The following is a 17,472-nucleotide window of genomic DNA, read 5'->3' on the forward strand; positions in this document are numbered from 1 at the left end:
TTGTTGTTGTTCGTTCATCTGTTTTGTTTTTCGGATTCCACATATAAGTGAAATGATACAGTATGTATCTTTCTCTGTCTGACTTACTTCACTTATCATAATACCCTCTAGGCCCATCCATGTTGGTGGCTGTTTTAAGGTAATAATGTTCCCAACATATTTCAGGGAATGAAAGAAGTTTAAGAGTAAAAACTCCAAGTTCCAAGTGTGTATCAAGATAGACTATCTACTAGGATATATGGTTATACATTTGTAAAAACAAAACTCTCAACTACTTCCCTTATGATGACAACATCGTATGCAAATGCTTAACTTTCTAGGGATTCCCCACTAAAAATATCCAAGACTGAACTGATGGACAGACATGTTGACTGTAGGCCCAGAAAGCATCTAAAAGGAGCTCAGCTTCCAGCCCATGAAAGAGCAATGGTACCTGTAATGATAGGTCCCGTGGCTATGCCCTCGCATTGCTCCTATTAATGACGATCCCTGGCACCTAGTGATATGTGCGTGCTGGTATCTTTTAAAGAATTCATCATATTTTGGGGGCAGGTTGGTAGTAATGTTGTCATTTTTAACCTATTGACAACTCTGTCTAGGCAGGGTTTAAATGGACTGCCTTTTCTTTTGAGTGTAATGGATTTGACATATACATATACATGTGTGGAATTATGTAGTTCTTCTTGAGAAGGATAAGAGAAATAATAATAAGCTGATAAGCTACTATAAATCCTCCCATTTTCTCTCTCAGACACACATTTGTAAATCACTGAGCTGCATGAACATCCAAAATATGAAGTAGAAGAACAATTTAGAGCTTTCGTCTTTGCATAGCTTGTCTTGTGAAAAAGATTTCTTAAATCAAAAACAAAAAATTCATCTCTACACAGAATATATGGGTCATAATGACCTGATTATACATAAAGCCTCACCTATACTCAGACCACCTTGTATAGCAAGATAGAGAAGATTCTATTTTTTTTTCCAAATCATTTCAAACATGAATGAACCTTGATAACATGAAAGCATTTCACAGACCCTCACATAATAGCACTTGCACATGAAAACATATTATTTAAAAAAAAAAAAAAACTGTTACTGAGTTAGGAACATTTGAAAGAATTCTGTATTTTAACAATTACAACAGCATCAATGTATTCTTGAAAAGAGCAAGTAAATATATGAGACCTCATTTGGTCTATAGACAATGCTTCACATATAAAAATATCACAATCTTTTCCACCCCTTCTCCCCAAACTCCACCTGTGACCTGCAATCCCAGGCCCCATGTTAGAGACCAAAGCTATGGGTTAGGGGTGCCAGAAGGCTGGGGTGGAGTAGAGGAAAAGAAGAGGCGATCAATCACCTGTTAATCCAGGACTCACCAACGTTATTCTCCCTTGGTGCATGAAGAGCAGAATTTGATTACTCAGTAGGCTCATGATCAAATGCAAAACACTCAAAGATGCTCAAAGAGACACTGGGAAACAAGTGGAGAGAGGAAGGGAGGGAGGGAGGAAGAGATTGATTAAGACTGACTGATTGACCTTGGATGAAACTATCCAGAATCATGCTTTCAGAAAATTTATAAAGAAGCCATCTTAATTACCATATATATTTAAGTTTTAGAATGCTCCTAAAGGTCTTCATCTGGGGTTGTTAAGTGTACTACACAGATAAGAATAACAGTGTTAAAATAGGACACCTGTCTCAGAACAAAGTCATGGCAAGTACTGCCACATTCTAAACCACACTGTTATACCACCTAAGCAGGAACACCAAAGGGGGTGGCTGAAAATCCACTTGCTGCCCTTGGCTGACCCCCAGTTCTGGTCTTCCAGAAGCAGATGGAGAGCAAAGAGATGATTTCTGGGAGGGAGGTTTTCGTAGGCTCATAGTCCTGCTCTCCCCCGCACCCAAGCTTGCCCTAGCAAGAGTGGCTTCAGGGACACCTGTGTCCTCAGGATGCAGGACACTAGAGACCAGCATCTGACTGTGCCTGAAGATCAAGATGAAGAGACAGGCTAAGTAGGCTGTGGCAGCAGAGGGCAGGGCTGCCACTGGGAGGTGGCTTGCTGCAAACAAGCAGACTGGCCGTCCTAGAAAGAGGCAGCCTGGAGAATGTCTGTAATGCCCCCAAGAGACCGTAGGACAAGGCAGTCATCACCACCGACCAGCTGGGGGACCAGTGGCTGCAGCAAGAGAACCACAGGTCAGATTTCTGGGGATGGGCATGCCCCAGAAAACCCTCCCACGTGCCCCCCAAAGCATGTCAGCTTTAACACCCAACAAGCTTGATGAACAGCACTGCTATCAAGACTTCCTGCCAACTCTCCTCTTCTCCCATGTTCCCACTACACCCTGAGAGGGGCAGGAGCTCTGGACAAGGGGCAGAGGTGTGAGGAACCCGGCAGCATGAAGTGAGAGGCAGCTTCCCACAGCCCTTTCCCCTCCAGGCCTAGACTGGGCCTCAAGACAAGTAACTTGCACTAACTTCAGACTTCACCTATTACACAGGATTGGGCGATTTAATTACCAAAATGAGACTTTTGTGACTTGAAATGACTGGCGGGGGTGTCTCATGGTCCGAATATAAGAAAGGTTGTAGGACCCATCCTAATTTAACCAATGGGACAGAGGAGAACAAGGCCCCCCCCCGGAGCAGGTAGGTAGGCAGGGAGTTAATTTGTTTTTGGTTACCCTTCAAGGTACCTGTTATCGTAGAATTTCAAACTTCTAATGACAAATGCATAAGATTTTAATTACACGGGTCTTCAAAGAAAGAAAGAGTTCAAATCTAAAAATTACTGAGTGATGTGCTCATAGTGACTATCAGTTTTCTCAAATGAATCCAGAAGGGTATTTTAATTACATGATACCTAAATGGCAGTATATTCCAGCATCAATGTTTTATTATTAATATCATGGTAATATTTTAGAACAATAAAGGACTAGTCCAGATTCTGACCCTACAGACAAGGAGATTATATCCACAGAGAGCCTACATAACTGCATGATTTTCAGCTCAATATTACTTCCATTACTTTCTCAGAATCAGAAAGAAATCTCTACTGCAAAGATTTACAAATAAACTTAATTTTGAGATGCAAATATTACTCAGCCATCAGAAAAGATGAATACCCAACTTTTACATCAACATGGCTGGGTCTGGAGGAGATTATGCTAAGTGAAATAAGTCAAGCAGAGAAAGTCAATTATATGGTTTCACTTATTTGTGGAACATAAGGAATAACATGGAGGACATTAGGAGAAGGAAGGGGAAAATGGGGAGGGGGAATTGGAGGGAGAGATGAACCATGAGAGACTATGGACTCTGAGAAACAAACAGGGTTTTAGAGGGGAGGGGGGAGGGGGATTGGTTAGCCCAGTGACGGGTATTAAGGAGGGCACGTACTGCATGGAGCACTGGGTGTTATACGAAAACAATGGATCGTGGATCACCACATCAAAAACCAATGATGTATTGTATGGTGACTAACATAACATAATAAAATTTTTTAAAAATTTAAAAAAATAAGAAAAAGCCACATAGTGAGGCAGATCAAAAGTAGCCAGCTACATAGAGGAAGAAAGAGGAAATACTTACAGACAATGGCAAAGGGGGTTTCTATTTGTGCAAACATCCTATTTCCAGGAGATTTGAAAGTGGCTTGAATGGTTGGTTCAAGAAAAAGTATCTAGGTATGGAACAGAAATGGTGTAATGGAAGTGAAGGGGTACAAAGATAAAAAAAGACAAAGAGACTTGTTTCAGGATGGCTGATATTGCCGGGGGACCCAAAAAGGTGACAAACATGTTCTGAGAAACAGGATTTCATTCCCAAGACAAGAACAATGTGAAGCCTGGATTAGAATTTTAACTATAGGCACAGAAGATAAGAAATTTCAAAACAAAAACAAATTGAACAAAATTAGGAATAGTTTAGCTATGAATAGATAATGAATTTAAATTATCGCCAGAAATATAATATTGAAGCAGTAGTTCTCAAAATCAATATACAGGTGTCATCATCATGGAAATGGTCACTTATTAAAAAAAAAAAAGTTTCCATGAGTATAAAGGGATATAGTAAGTGCAAAAGAACCAAGATCCACAAAAAGAGGTGAACATGCACTCATTTGGGAAACAGCACTGAAAGCCTCCTGAAAAGGTAGCAAAATGTTCACAATATGGAGAATATCGAGAAAATCAGATCCCACAATCAGGAAAAATAATAAAAATGAAGCCCATCAGTTAAGCCAATCTTTAAAAAGTCATCCTATTAAGTCACAGAGCAAATAAAAACAAAATAATACAACAATGGAAATAATACAATATGCGCCCCCCTGCTTTGCATGCTCTGGAAAAAAGTGGATCAGGAACATCAGTGTTGGTGAGACTCTAATTTCCATTCAGAATTATTTGGGATATTCAGGGTCTTCGGGACTGGAAGGATCCTTCCCTCTCCCTCTCTTTTTAGCAGAAGAGGAAAGGGACACCAACGTAGTAATGTGGCCACTTTACACAATTTGTCACAATGTTGGTCCAGACTTAGCTTCTGGAATCCCGCGACGGCACCTTTCCTCATACTACGGTCATTTCCCTTTTTTTTTTTAAGATTACATTTTTGAGGGGAGGTGGGTGGGGGGAATGGGCTAGCCCAGTGATGGGTATTAAGGAGGGCACTTACTGCATGGAGCACTGGGTGTTACACGAAAACAATGAATCATGGATCATTACATCAAAAAACTAATGATGTATTGTATGGTGACTAACATAATAAAATTAAATTAAATTTTAAAAAATGGGAACTCAATAAAGAAAATAAACCTGAAAAAAAAAGAAAAAGACTGCATTCATACAGGTGACAAACCATTTCTACAGGACCTGGAAAAATAGAGGAGGCAAGAAGTAGGACTTGAAACAGTCAAGATTTTTTTTGATAAGAGATACACAATATTAATAATAAAAGTCTTCCTTTGATCAGCAGCATATTATAATTACAAAGCCACTGAGAAAGCATATGCTTGTAAGGTATGGAGAGTATTTCAATCTACCTCATTTCAGATGAAGAAAAACCAAAAATCTCTAAGGTTCTAACTAGAGATCAGTAAAATATTGGTTCATTACAAGATAGCAGTTATTTCTAAGACTCAGAGTCCAAGCCACAATGGGAAGCAAAGCAGAAGGACTAGAGGCAACAGCAAACATGCACTCGCTTAGATCACAATTTCTTTGTAAATACATGGAAACACATACCCATTTTTCCACATCAACTTGCTGTGGAAAGAAAAATCCAAAATAAATAACAAGCAAACAAATAAATATGTGGTGATGTTTCAATTAATGTCACTTCGATAAACTGAAATGTGGTCCCTGCACTAAAACCTACTTCAAATTCTAACAGATAATAAAAGTATTCAAAATTTTCATTAATAACATTTAATCTCCTCAAACAACAAGAAAAATCAATTAATTTAGTAATCGGAACTTCTAAAGTTATTAGGCTAGAAAAGCACCAGGTACATGAAATAATAATAATCCAACATATTTAAAAGCAAACATGAACCTTTACCTAATTCTCGAACCTAATAGGCCTCCTGATTTAGGGACAACTATTCTCCTCTAAGTATCTAGTTAATGAAAAAGGTCACTTTAGAAATATAGCATCTAACTATAAAAATATTTAATGTAATACAAGTAAAATTTCTCTTACTCCAATCTTCCTAATATTGTATAAAATGTCACAATATAATAAAAGGCATGCCTTGTCAAATAATTCTGAAATTATATCAGCAAATTACTTTTAAAATTGCATTAATGAATGCCTGTTACCCTCATAATCATTATGTGATTCTTTAAAAAACTAAGTGAATATAATTATACTCCAAAGTGTAAAATAGAATTAAAAAACCATACATCAATAAGGACTGTCTTCTACAATGCTCTAGGACTCCTAGCAAATCAATCAGAACAACAACAAAAAATCAACATTGAGGGGCATACTCTGTCTCAAAGTTAAGTTTCCATGACCCATACCTCCCCCTTCTATAACACATATGATTGGTGTCCTGTGACATTGGAGCTTTGCTTCACATTCTTCATATATTTAATTTTATTTGTAACCATTTTCCCTAGAAAAATCCATGAATCAGGGAAGAATCTAATGCTATTTAGGCAGAAATCTTAGGCCATAGCTAAGAATCTGCTTCCCTTGGTAAGGAAGCTCCTAGGAGGAAATGTGTATAAAATATAACATACAGAGTGGTATTTTTAAGATATTATAAAGTGATATAAAAATATCAACCTAAATATACAGGTGGAATTGTTTTGAAGCCTCAGTGAAATTCAATTCACTTAAATTTCTTGTAATAGAGCACTTTGATTTATTTAACTATTTGGTTAGTCCTCTGAAAAATCTGTTCTAAGCCTCCTCCCAACCTTTTCATTTTAAAAACACACAAATGCTATTTAAGAAAGAAAAATTTACTGAATGGAAAGGCCTAGTTTTCACTATACATTTTTAAGGTATTTGGCTGTGATAGAAAGTTCAAGTCCTCTTTTTAAACATTAACCTATTAGAGTGATGAATTTATTTCTCTGGATTCTGGGGCAAAGGGAAGCAATTTAGTCAGTTATAAAATAGTTACCATTTACTTTTCTACCTCCAAAAGGACAAATTCTTATATTTATTGTCTTTCAAGACCAACAGCTCAAGGAAATGTGAAATGATTTCCTTCAAACATTTGTCAGGAAAACAAAATATGCCACACTTCCAGTGACTTCAATGATTAGCAAAGACATTGTATTAACCCATCACTATTTTCACTTCTAATGTTAAACGTTCTCTCTCACCCACACACACACACGTGCATCAGTGCAAATATAGAGGCTTGTAGGATTTTTCTAGAAGAAAGAGAACTTAAAATCAAGAGTCAAAACTACCATTAGTAACAGAAGTTCTTTAATGATGTATATTTACAAAGAGAAACAGTTTCATAAGTAGCAAGAATTAGTAGCAATATAAAAAGTTAGTATCCCAATACCCAAAGAAAGGCTTAGCAACAGCATGTGCCAGGGATGAATTATCAGATCAACACACAAGACAAGACAAATGGCCCACAAATTTAAAAGACGAAAGTGCAATAAAATTGAAATTATTCATAAGCGATGCAGAAAGATTTCATGACACGTCTCTTATTAATGTTAACAAGAATCATTTCATTAAATGCCTGCAAATGGTGAAGAGGAGAATGATTTCTGTGGAGCTAATTGAGGAAGGGAAATATAAAGTTCACAATAACCTTGATTAATTTTATACTTCAAGTAATTACCAAATCCATAAAGCATATAAAACAAATGAACATTCATTCCAATCATTCATTATCCAAACATTTGGGATTTTTAAAAAATACAGAGATTTCATTAATTTAGAGAAAATAAATATTTTAATATCTCTAGGAAATTACATCAAATATTCTATCATAATAAGACTAAAAAGGGCAACCTCATTTTTCAAATAAAACAAAACTTCCATTAAGAAAAACAAAATTTAACTGAGGGTTGCTGGAGTGGTGGGGGGTGGAAGGGATGGGGTGGCTGGGTGATAGACATTGGGGAGGGTATGTGCTCTGGTAAGCGCTGTGAATTGTGTAAGACTGTTGAATCTCAGATCTGTACCTCTGAAACAAATAATGCAATATATGTTAAGAAAAAAAAAGAAGAAGAAGATAGCAGGAGGGGAAGAACGAAGGGGTGGAAATCGGAGGGGGAGACGAACCATGAGAGACTCTGGACTCTGAGAAACAAACTGAGGGTTCTAGAGGGGAGGGGGGTGGGGGATGGGTTAGCCTGGTGATGGGTATTAAGGAGGGCACATACTGCATGGAGCACTGGGTGTTATACGTAAACAATGAATCATGGAACACTACATCAAAAACTAATGATGCAATGTATGGTGATTAACATAATAAAAAAAATTTAAATACCAACCTGATTTTGCAGAGAGGACAGGAGTTAAAAATATAATACAAGAGTAATTAATCCTAAATTATATCATTATATGAAAGATGGAACATTCATATGACATCTCTATTTCTCTACTCATATTTTAATTAATACATTTAGGACATATAAACATGAACTGCTCCATAACCTTAAAAAATTGATCGCTTCTTCCAAATTGCTTAACTCATTTTACTGTGTAAGGTGAAGAATTTTATTGCTATTAAATCTATAAGCCACCCACTAAGTAGTTACTATGTGCCTCGCTATGAACTAAATGCTTTACATGTAATCTTACCGTCTGCATTTTACAATATGAAGAAACAAAGGACATACAAAGATGTTATGAACACAATGAAAAAAATGTTACTTAGTTACTAAACAATGGAACTTGACCTGAAATTGGGTCTCTGACTTCAAAGCCCCATACTCCCTGCCACTACTAGGTATACCATAGGCAAGTCACATCATTTTTTTTTTCCTCTTTTTTTTTTTTTTAAGATTTTTATTTATTTGAGAGAGAGAGAGAAAGCAAGCGTGCATGAGCAGAGGGGAGGGGCAGAGGGAAAGGGAGAAGCAGACTCCCCACCGAGCAGGGATCCTGATGCCAGGCATGATCCCAGGATCCTGGGATCATGACCTGAGCCAAAGGCAGATACCCAACCGACTGAACCACCCAGGCTCTTTTGTTTCAAAATTTTATTCGCATTTAATTTGAAATTGCTCTACAGTCTATTTCTTCTGGTAAGTGCCACCCAATACAACGTGTTAACATCAAAAAAAGAAAAAGTAAAATGCACCTAGAAATTTTTTCTTAAGTAGGCTCCATGACCAATGTGGCCTTGAACTCACGACCCTGAGATCAAGAGAGATGCTCTATGGACTGAGCCAGCCAGGTGCCCCAAATTCTTGTAACATCATAGATGTTTAGTTCCAGTTGTTCAAGGCATGTTTGGTTTTCTGCATAGATACATTTTCTAAATAATTACAGCACAACAATAAAACATTCATCATGAATATATAGTTTTTAATATCAAGACATTACACAAAAAAGTAATTATAATATTTAATGCAAACCTACAATCGACTACAATGCTGTTAAATTTTTTTAAGTAATAAATTACAGAAAAGTGAAAAGAAAAAAACTGTTCTACCCTATAAATAATTCTCCACCACACAGGCTGTTTATTATTAAGACTGCAAGGGAAGGGGTGGGGACATGAAAATTTGCACACTGTGTTCCAGGATTCAAAATATGATGAAGTCATCTAGATTTTTTAAAGTAAATTATGATTTGGAGAGGCCATGTTTTTAATGAGTATAATGAGTTTGGAAAAATATGTAAGTCATGAGTATACAGTTTGCTGAAATTTTTTTTTTTTTTTTTTTTTTTTTTTTAAATTTTTTTTTTTTTCTTGACAGAGAGATAGACAGAAGAGCACAAGCAGAGGGAGTGGCAGAGGGAGAGGGAGAAGCAGGCTCTGCACTGAGCAGGAAACCCGATGCGGGACTCGATCCCAGGACCCCGAGATCATGACCTGAGCCGAAGGCAGACGCTTAACCATCTGAGCCACCCAGGCGCCCACAGTTTGCTGAAATTTTACTGCATAAACAAACCTATGTAATCAGCACCCCGATCTAAATATAGGATACTACTACAACCTAGAGGCTACCTTCACATCCTCCCTAAAGATAACAATTATTCTATCACTATTAATTAGTTTTGCCTTTTCTTATTTTGAAAATATAGAGTATGTTCTCTTTTTATCTAGCTCCTTTAGCTGACATTAGGTTTATAAAATTCATCACATTGTCGCATGTGGTAGTAATTCATTTTCCCATTTTCCATTGTATGAATATATCATAATTTACTTATCCATTCAACAGCTAGAGTAGTGATCTACTGCAATTTGGAAATGGTACTACTGAAATTCTTTGCCAATTTTTCAAACAAGTCTGACTCAAACAGTAAAAATCCAAAATAACTTAAAACTACTTTGTTCTGCATCACTCGCCATCAGGGAAATACAAATCAAAACCATAATGAGATACCACCTCAAACCAGTCACAATGGCTAAAATTAACAAGTCAGGAAACAACAAATGTTGGCAAGGATTTGGAGAAAGGGGAACCCTCCTACAATGTTGGTAGGATTGAAGCTGGTGCAACCACTCTGGAAAACAGTAGGGAGGTTCCTCAAGACGTTAAAAATAGAGCTACCCTACAACCCAGCAATTGCACTACTAGGTATTTACCCCAAAGATACAAATGTAGTGATCCGAAGGGGCACCTGCACCCCAATGTTTATAGCAGCAATGTCCACAATAGCCAAACTATGGAAAGAACCCAGATGTCCATTGACAGATGAATGGATAAAGAAGATGTGTTGTGTATATACATATATATATATACATATATATATATATATGTATATACACGCACATACACACACAATGGAATACTACTCAGCCATCAAAAAAATTAAATCTTGCCATTAGCAACAACATGGATGGAACTAGAGGGTATTATGCTAAGTGAAATAAGTCCATCAAAAAAAGACAATTGTCATGCAGTTTCACTCATATGTGGAATATAAGAAATAGCGCAGAGGACCATAGGGTAAAAGAGGGAAAACTGAATGGGAAGAAATCAGAGAGGGAGACAAACCATGAGAGAATCTTCACTCTAGGAAACAAACAGGGTTGCTGGACGGGAGGTGGGAGGGAGGATGGGGTAACTGGGTGATGGGCATTAAGGAGGGCACGTGATGTAATGAGCGCTGGGTGTTATACGCAACTCATGAATTACTGAACTCTACATCTGAAACTAATGATGTACTGTATGTTGGCTAATTGGATTTAAATTAAAAAAAAAAAAAAAACCACTACTTTGTTTTGGTTTACATGTTCCCTTTCTCCCACCTCCCCAAAACAAAACAGATTTCTTGGTGCCTAGTTATTTGTTGAATAAGTTACCCAACTGCCATTTAATAAGGAATTAAAAGAAATCCACATTATACAGTTTTATTAAAATATTGTCACATAGATAGGTCAAATTACATTTCAACAAACAGTGAGTTTATCCTTTGGCAGCAGGAAGGGAAAAGAAACTAATACTTACTAAGAACCTACTACCACAGATACTGTGCTGGGTATTTTTTTTTTTTAAAGATTTTATTTATTTATTTGAGACAGAGAGAATGAGAGACAGAGAGCACGAGAGGGAGGAGGGTCAGAGGGAGAAGCAGACTCCCCGCCGAGCAGGGAGCCCGATGCGGGACTCGATCCCGGGACTCCAGGATCATGACCTGAGCCGAAGGCAGTCGCTTAACTGACTGAGCCACCCAGGCGCCCTGTGCTGGGTATTTTTATACTCACTTTCTCCCCGTAACTATTAGTTTTAACAGTTAGCAAGGATGTATTTTTTATTTCTGTTTTCTTTTTAATTTTCGTATATATTTACAAATACCAGAATTGAAGATTCACTGGATTGCAAACTGAGGTATTTACCTAAATGCTCTCAGGCATAAGCCACGTAATATTAAAATGGAAAATACAAAGTATTAAATTAGAATGAACAGATGTGGTGCTAATGCTGAGGAAATTATAATTTAAAAAAAAAACATGTCCCCATACTTCAATATTGAACGTGCTTTGTATTTTATTTTTTTTAAGATTTTATTTATTTATTTGAAAGAGAGAGACACAGCGAGAGAGGGAACACAAGCAGGGGGAGTGAGAGAGGGAGAAGCAGGCTCCCCGCAGAGCAGGGAGCCCAATGCGGGACTCGATCCCAGGACCCTGGGATCATGACCTGAGCCGAAGGCAGTCACTTAACCGACTGAGCCACCCAGGCACCCGAACGTGGTTTGTATTTTAAACCACATGAGACCCCAAAGTCTTTTCTGCTATCAGTTGAAGAAAAAAAAAAAAAGTTCATCATAAACTTAATTAAGCAAATGAAGTCACAAAAATGAAGTCCAGTAAAATTCACTGAGTTAGTCCAATTTCTTGGCTTTATTCTGATTTTTTTTTTTAATCAGACAGAACCTTCATATTTTTGGAAGTTTGTGAAACAATGAAACAGCTTTAATACAGTCAACTTGGCAATCTCTCACACTAACACATTTAACTTAATTGCAGGAAAGAGTTTAGAAAATCCACTCGAAAGCAATTTTTTTCCTTCTAAAAGTTAAGCTAAGTAATAGAGGACTAAGATCTACCGCTTCCTAAATTATTCCCATTTTAGAAAAGGAACAGTTCCTGTAATACTGCCTTAAATTGCTTTCTGAATTTGTCCAAATCCTCAGGAACACCTACTTACTCTTTAAGCACAGAATATGTCAAAATGGCTCTTGCATAAACTTTAATGTTGTTTTTTTCTTTTAAAGATTTTATTTTATTTATTTGACAGAGAGAGAGATAGCGAGAGAAGGAACACAAGCAGGGGGAATGGGAGAGGGAGAAGCAGGCTTCTTGCCGAGCAGGGAGCCCGATGTGGGACTCGATCCCAGGACCCTGGGATCATGACCTGAGCCAAAGGCAGACGCTTAACGACTGAGCCACCCAGGCGCCCGCATAAACTTTAATGTTAACAAATTCAAATGGATAGGTGCTAACCAATACTATAGTGGCTCTCTTTCAGGTAGGTTCTCATGAGAATTAACTAAGTTCAATTAAATACCACAAGTAAATTCATTGGGAAAATAAATCATCAAGAAAAGTGTGAACAGGGCGCCTGGGTGGCTCAGATGGTTAGGCGTCTGCCTTCGTCTCAGGTCATGATCCCAGGGTCCTGGGATCGAGTCCCGCATCGGGCTCTCTGCTCCTTGGGAGCCTGCTTCTCCCTCTGCCTCTCTCTCTCTGTCTCTTATGAATAAATAAATAAAATCTTTAAAAAAAAAAAAAAGTGTGAACAATTTGTGAGGGGAAAAAATAACAAGGTGGAACTTTCCCTATTAAATATTAAAATATTTCCAAAATACAGTGATCAAATCAGTGCTGTTTGGGCATAATAATGGACAGACATGCATGACAGAATATTTAATTTAGAGAAACATATTTGGAAATGTATGAATTTAATGTATGACTAAAAAAGCATCACAATCAATAAGAAAGGGAATCATCAGTCATGAACAATGATGAAACTTTTGCTTAGCTATTGGGGAAAAAAAATCAACTGAAATACTAACCTTAAATGAACTCTAAATGAATCTACTATGAGTAATAATAAACTCCATATAATAAGCTAATAAATTCCAGATTCATTTACTAGAAAAAAGTGAGGGATGCAGGATGCCTGGGTGGCTCAGTTAGTTAAGCATCTGCCTTAGGGTCAGGTCATGATCCCAGGACTCTGTGATCAAGTCTCACATCGGGTTCAGTGTGGAGCCTGCTTCTCCCCCTGCCTCTCTCCCCACTCCTGCTCTCACTCTCTCTGACAAATAAATAAATAAAATGTTAAAAAAAAAAAGTGAAGGATGCAAAGAAGAAAACACTGATTCTAACAAAACAATTGAATGCATTTCCAAAGAAAACCCCAGCAAGTTATTTTGTGGATACTGACAAACTGATTCTAAAGCTTATATGGGAATGCAAAAAAAACCCAGAATAGCCAACACAACATTGATGGAGAAAAATTAAGAGGATGGACACTATCCAATGAAGACTTACTCTAAAGTTACGGTCATCAAGACAGTGTGAGACTGGCAAAAGAACAGACAAAGAGATCACTAGAACAGAAGAGAAAGCCCAGAAACAGACCCACATAAATACAGTCAACTGATCTTTGGCCAAGGGTCAAAGGTAATTTAATGAAAAAAGGATGGTCTTTTTACCAAATAATGCTGGAAAAACTGGACATCCTCGTGGGAAAAAGAAAAGAATCTAGATACAGACCTTAAACCCTTTGCAAAAATTAATTAAAAATGGATCACATACTTAAATGTACCACATAAAATAATAAAACCCCTAGAAGATAACACAGGTGAAAATCTGCATGACCTTGGGTTTTGCAATGACTTTTTAGATACAACACCAAAGCATGATCCATGAGAAAAAAAATTGACAAGTTGGGCTTCGTTAAAATTAAATCTTCTGCTCTGTTACAGATACTGTTAGCCAAATGGAAAGACAAGCCATAAATGGGGGAACATTTCTCTTAAAACACAACAATAGAAACATAAACAGCCCAATTAAAAATTTGACAAAAGATCTCATAGGCACCTCACCAAAGACGACATCAGATGGCAAATAAGCATACGAAAAGATGCTCAACAGAGTATGCCATCAGATGGCAAATAAGCATATGAAAAGATGCTCAACATAGTATGCCATCAGGGAATTGCAAATTAAAGTCACAATGAGATACCACTACACATCTGTAAGAATGGCTAAAATCCAAAAATTGACAACAGCAATGTGGAGCAACAGGAATTCTAATTCATTGTTAGTAGGAATGCAACATGGGGTAGCCGCTTTGGAAGAAAGTCTCTTACAAAAACAAACACACAACTGTTAACATTGTGATCCAGCAGCAATCACATTCCTTAGTATTCACCCAAAGGAATTTAAAGCTTATGTCTGCATGAAAACCTGCACATGAGTTTACAGCAATTTTATTCGTAATTGCCAAAACTTGGAAGGAACCAGATGTTCTTCAATAGGTGAATGGATAAACTGTTGGGCCTCCATACAATGGAATACTATTCAGCAATAAAAAGAAATGAGCTATCAAGCTAGGAAAAGACATGGAGGAATATCAAATACACATTGCTATGTGAAAGAAACTAGTATGAAAAGACTATGTACTGTATGATTCCAACTACATGAAATTATGGAAAAGGCAAAACTATGGAAATAGTAACAGATCAATGGTTTCCAGTGGTTGGGGGAGGGAAAACAGGAGAAACACAGGGGATTTCTAGGGCAGTGAAACCATTCTGTATGACACAATCACGGTGGATACATGACATCAAATCTTTGTCAAAACTCATAGAATTTACAGCATGAAGAGTGAACCCCAATGTAAACTGTGGGCCTTTATGTGATCAGGATGCATCAACAGTGGCTCACCAATTGTAACAAATGTACCCCACGAGCGCAAGACGATAATTACAGAGGAATTGAGTGCACGGAGTACGGAAATGTTCTCAACAATGTTCTGTAAACCTAAAACTACTCTATAAAAAATAAGTGAAAGACATTTTAATATAAAAAAGTGGATATAATATATACCAAATAATTGTTACATAATATAAAATGAGAGAAGGGTAAGCAAATGTAAAAACCCAATGATGGGGGTTGCTCTGTGAGTGTAAATATTACTGCTGGCCTGGAGCTTTACGAAAGGGTTCAAGAAGAGGACACTTGGAACATGTGCATAGAACTGGGCCGGGGAGGGGGGGTGAACTTCTGAAAGACCCAGGATTCTAAATTGAGGCATGAGTGTGGTAAGCATACAAGAAGTGGCATCTGCAGAAAATAGAGCATATTCAGGGAATGAGTCCAGTTTGGATAGTGAATGGACAGGAGAAGGTACTAACGAAAGGGAGACAAAGAAAAACTAGAGCCTACATTCCTTCACAAACACTGAGGTCACCCAGTAACAATTAAATTAGAGTCTGCACAGGACACAGCTGTACAACAGTCATACACAAGTCAAAGGCCTAGAAAGAGGACATCATCAAAGCAACCCCAATCTAATGATTGGCTTGATCTATCGAAGTGCACAGGTTCCTTCCTAATCCACATTCGAATCGTTCTCAGAGGAACCAACAACTCCTTATGGGGAAACTGCAAACAAATCAACCAACTTTACATATCTTAGCGGCATCCTCCTCAAATCCACCCTGGAGGTTTAGCAACTAGAGCTCATGAATAAGTAAATGATAGAATTCATTTCCCTACTCATATAATTGTTATACACACTAACACTTGAATTCTGTAAACTGTTAGAAACAAACCAAAATTTCCAGGCCATGGACGTGTACAGATAATCCCATTTTTATCTTTGACTCCGAAACCTTGTTTTTATTCCTTAACTCCGCAAAAAAGCATTTACCTCGTGTTTGCAATGCACACATTCCACTTACATCCTGTCCTCCTGTCTTGGAAGAAACAACCCTGGCTTCCAGACTCTCTCACCATTTACTCTGCAGAGAACCCAGACTATGGTTACTCATCTGTAGGGTGAACAAATTCAACTAACTCCAGCCTACAAAGTGCTAGATTTTCCTGGCTCACTGTGGCTTCTTCTGTTACTGAGCTATCATTTTTCTTTCTCTTTGCACTGTCTAATCTCATCAGGACATTTTTCTCTCATGTCAGATAATGCAATGCTTTCAATATGTTCCTCCCGTCTTGCGTCAGGCTCACTTTCTCCAGAACTATGGGAATCGGTACGCTATGATACGGAGCCCTTTCTGTGCACCCCTGGGGTGCTGCTTTCTGCACTCCAGTCCTGAGGTTTTCTGGTCCAGTAGAGAATGGGCCCACAGCTCCATGAAGTCTTAGAGCTGCTCGCCTCACCATGACCTCAGAAGCCACATGAACATCATCTGGTTGTACCACCAGTCCTGGCTTCAGTGTTCCATCTGGTCTCTCGAATCCTCAGGTTATGCAGATCCCACTGGTCTTCGTCTTTCCCTTACAGCTCTGAGATTCACTGTAAAACAGAACAGCTTCTGAGAGCGTGTCTGTAGCTGTGTAGCTTCCTTTTAAATTGTCACATCTGAAATTACATGAGAGATTTTGTACGTGTGCGTGTTATCTGTGTTTTCTTCTGGGGAAAGGTACTAGAACTTTTATCTGGTTCACAAAGGCACCGTGCCCGGGGATGGCCACATAAATTCTCAACCAGACTGAGACACTTTGGACATTACAAAGGAAAACCGGCAGGAATTAAGCAGGAATTAAGCGTGTTAGTGGTAGAGCGAGTGATCACAACAGACTGAAAGCCCGGTCCTCATGGGGTTTACGCTCTAATGGGGAGAGGTGGTCTTGAAAAACAAGAGAAACCGGGTCCTGGGTGGCTCAGTTGGTTGAGCGACTGCCTTCGGCTCAGGTCATGATCCTGGAGTCCCGAGATCAAGTCCCACATTGGGCTCCCTGCTCGGCAGGGAGTCTGCTTCTCCCTCTGACCCTCCCCCCTCTCATGTGCTTGCTCTCTCTCATTCTCTCTCTCTCAAATAAATAAAATCTTAAAAAAGAAAAAAAAAAAAGACGCAAGCATAGGGGGCGCCTGGGTGGCTCAGTCGGTTGGGTGACTGCCTTCGGCTCAGGTCATGATCCTGGAGTCCCGGGATCGAGTCCCGCATCGGGCTCCCTGCTCGGCAGGGAGTCTGCTTCTCCCTCTGACCTCCCCCCTCTCATGTGCTTGCTCTCTCTCATTCTCTCTCTCTCAAATAAATAAATAAAATCTTAAAAAAGACGCAAGCATAGGGGGCGCCTGGGTGGCTCAGTCGGTTGG

At 38.4% G+C, this 17,472-nt stretch overlaps 1 protein-coding gene across 1 annotated transcript in view; it reads right to left on the reverse strand.

Annotated features, from left to right (window-relative positions):
- RYR2 (ryanodine receptor 2) overlaps positions 1 to 17,472 on the reverse strand; it is a 547,432-nt gene that overhangs the window by 442,376 nt on the left and 87,584 nt on the right. Inside the window, exon 4 of the mRNA XM_021696142.1 lies at positions 5,260 to 5,280. Within this exon, the coding sequence (XP_021551817.1) occupies positions 5,260 to 5,280 (21 nt within the window). The remainder of the gene's footprint in view (positions 1 to 5,259; positions 5,281 to 17,472) is intronic.

Source organism: Neomonachus schauinslandi, chromosome 6, assembly GCF_002201575.2.
Source record: "Neomonachus schauinslandi chromosome 6, ASM220157v2, whole genome shotgun sequence".
NCBI lineage: Eukaryota > Metazoa > Chordata > Mammalia > Carnivora > Phocidae > Neomonachus > Neomonachus schauinslandi.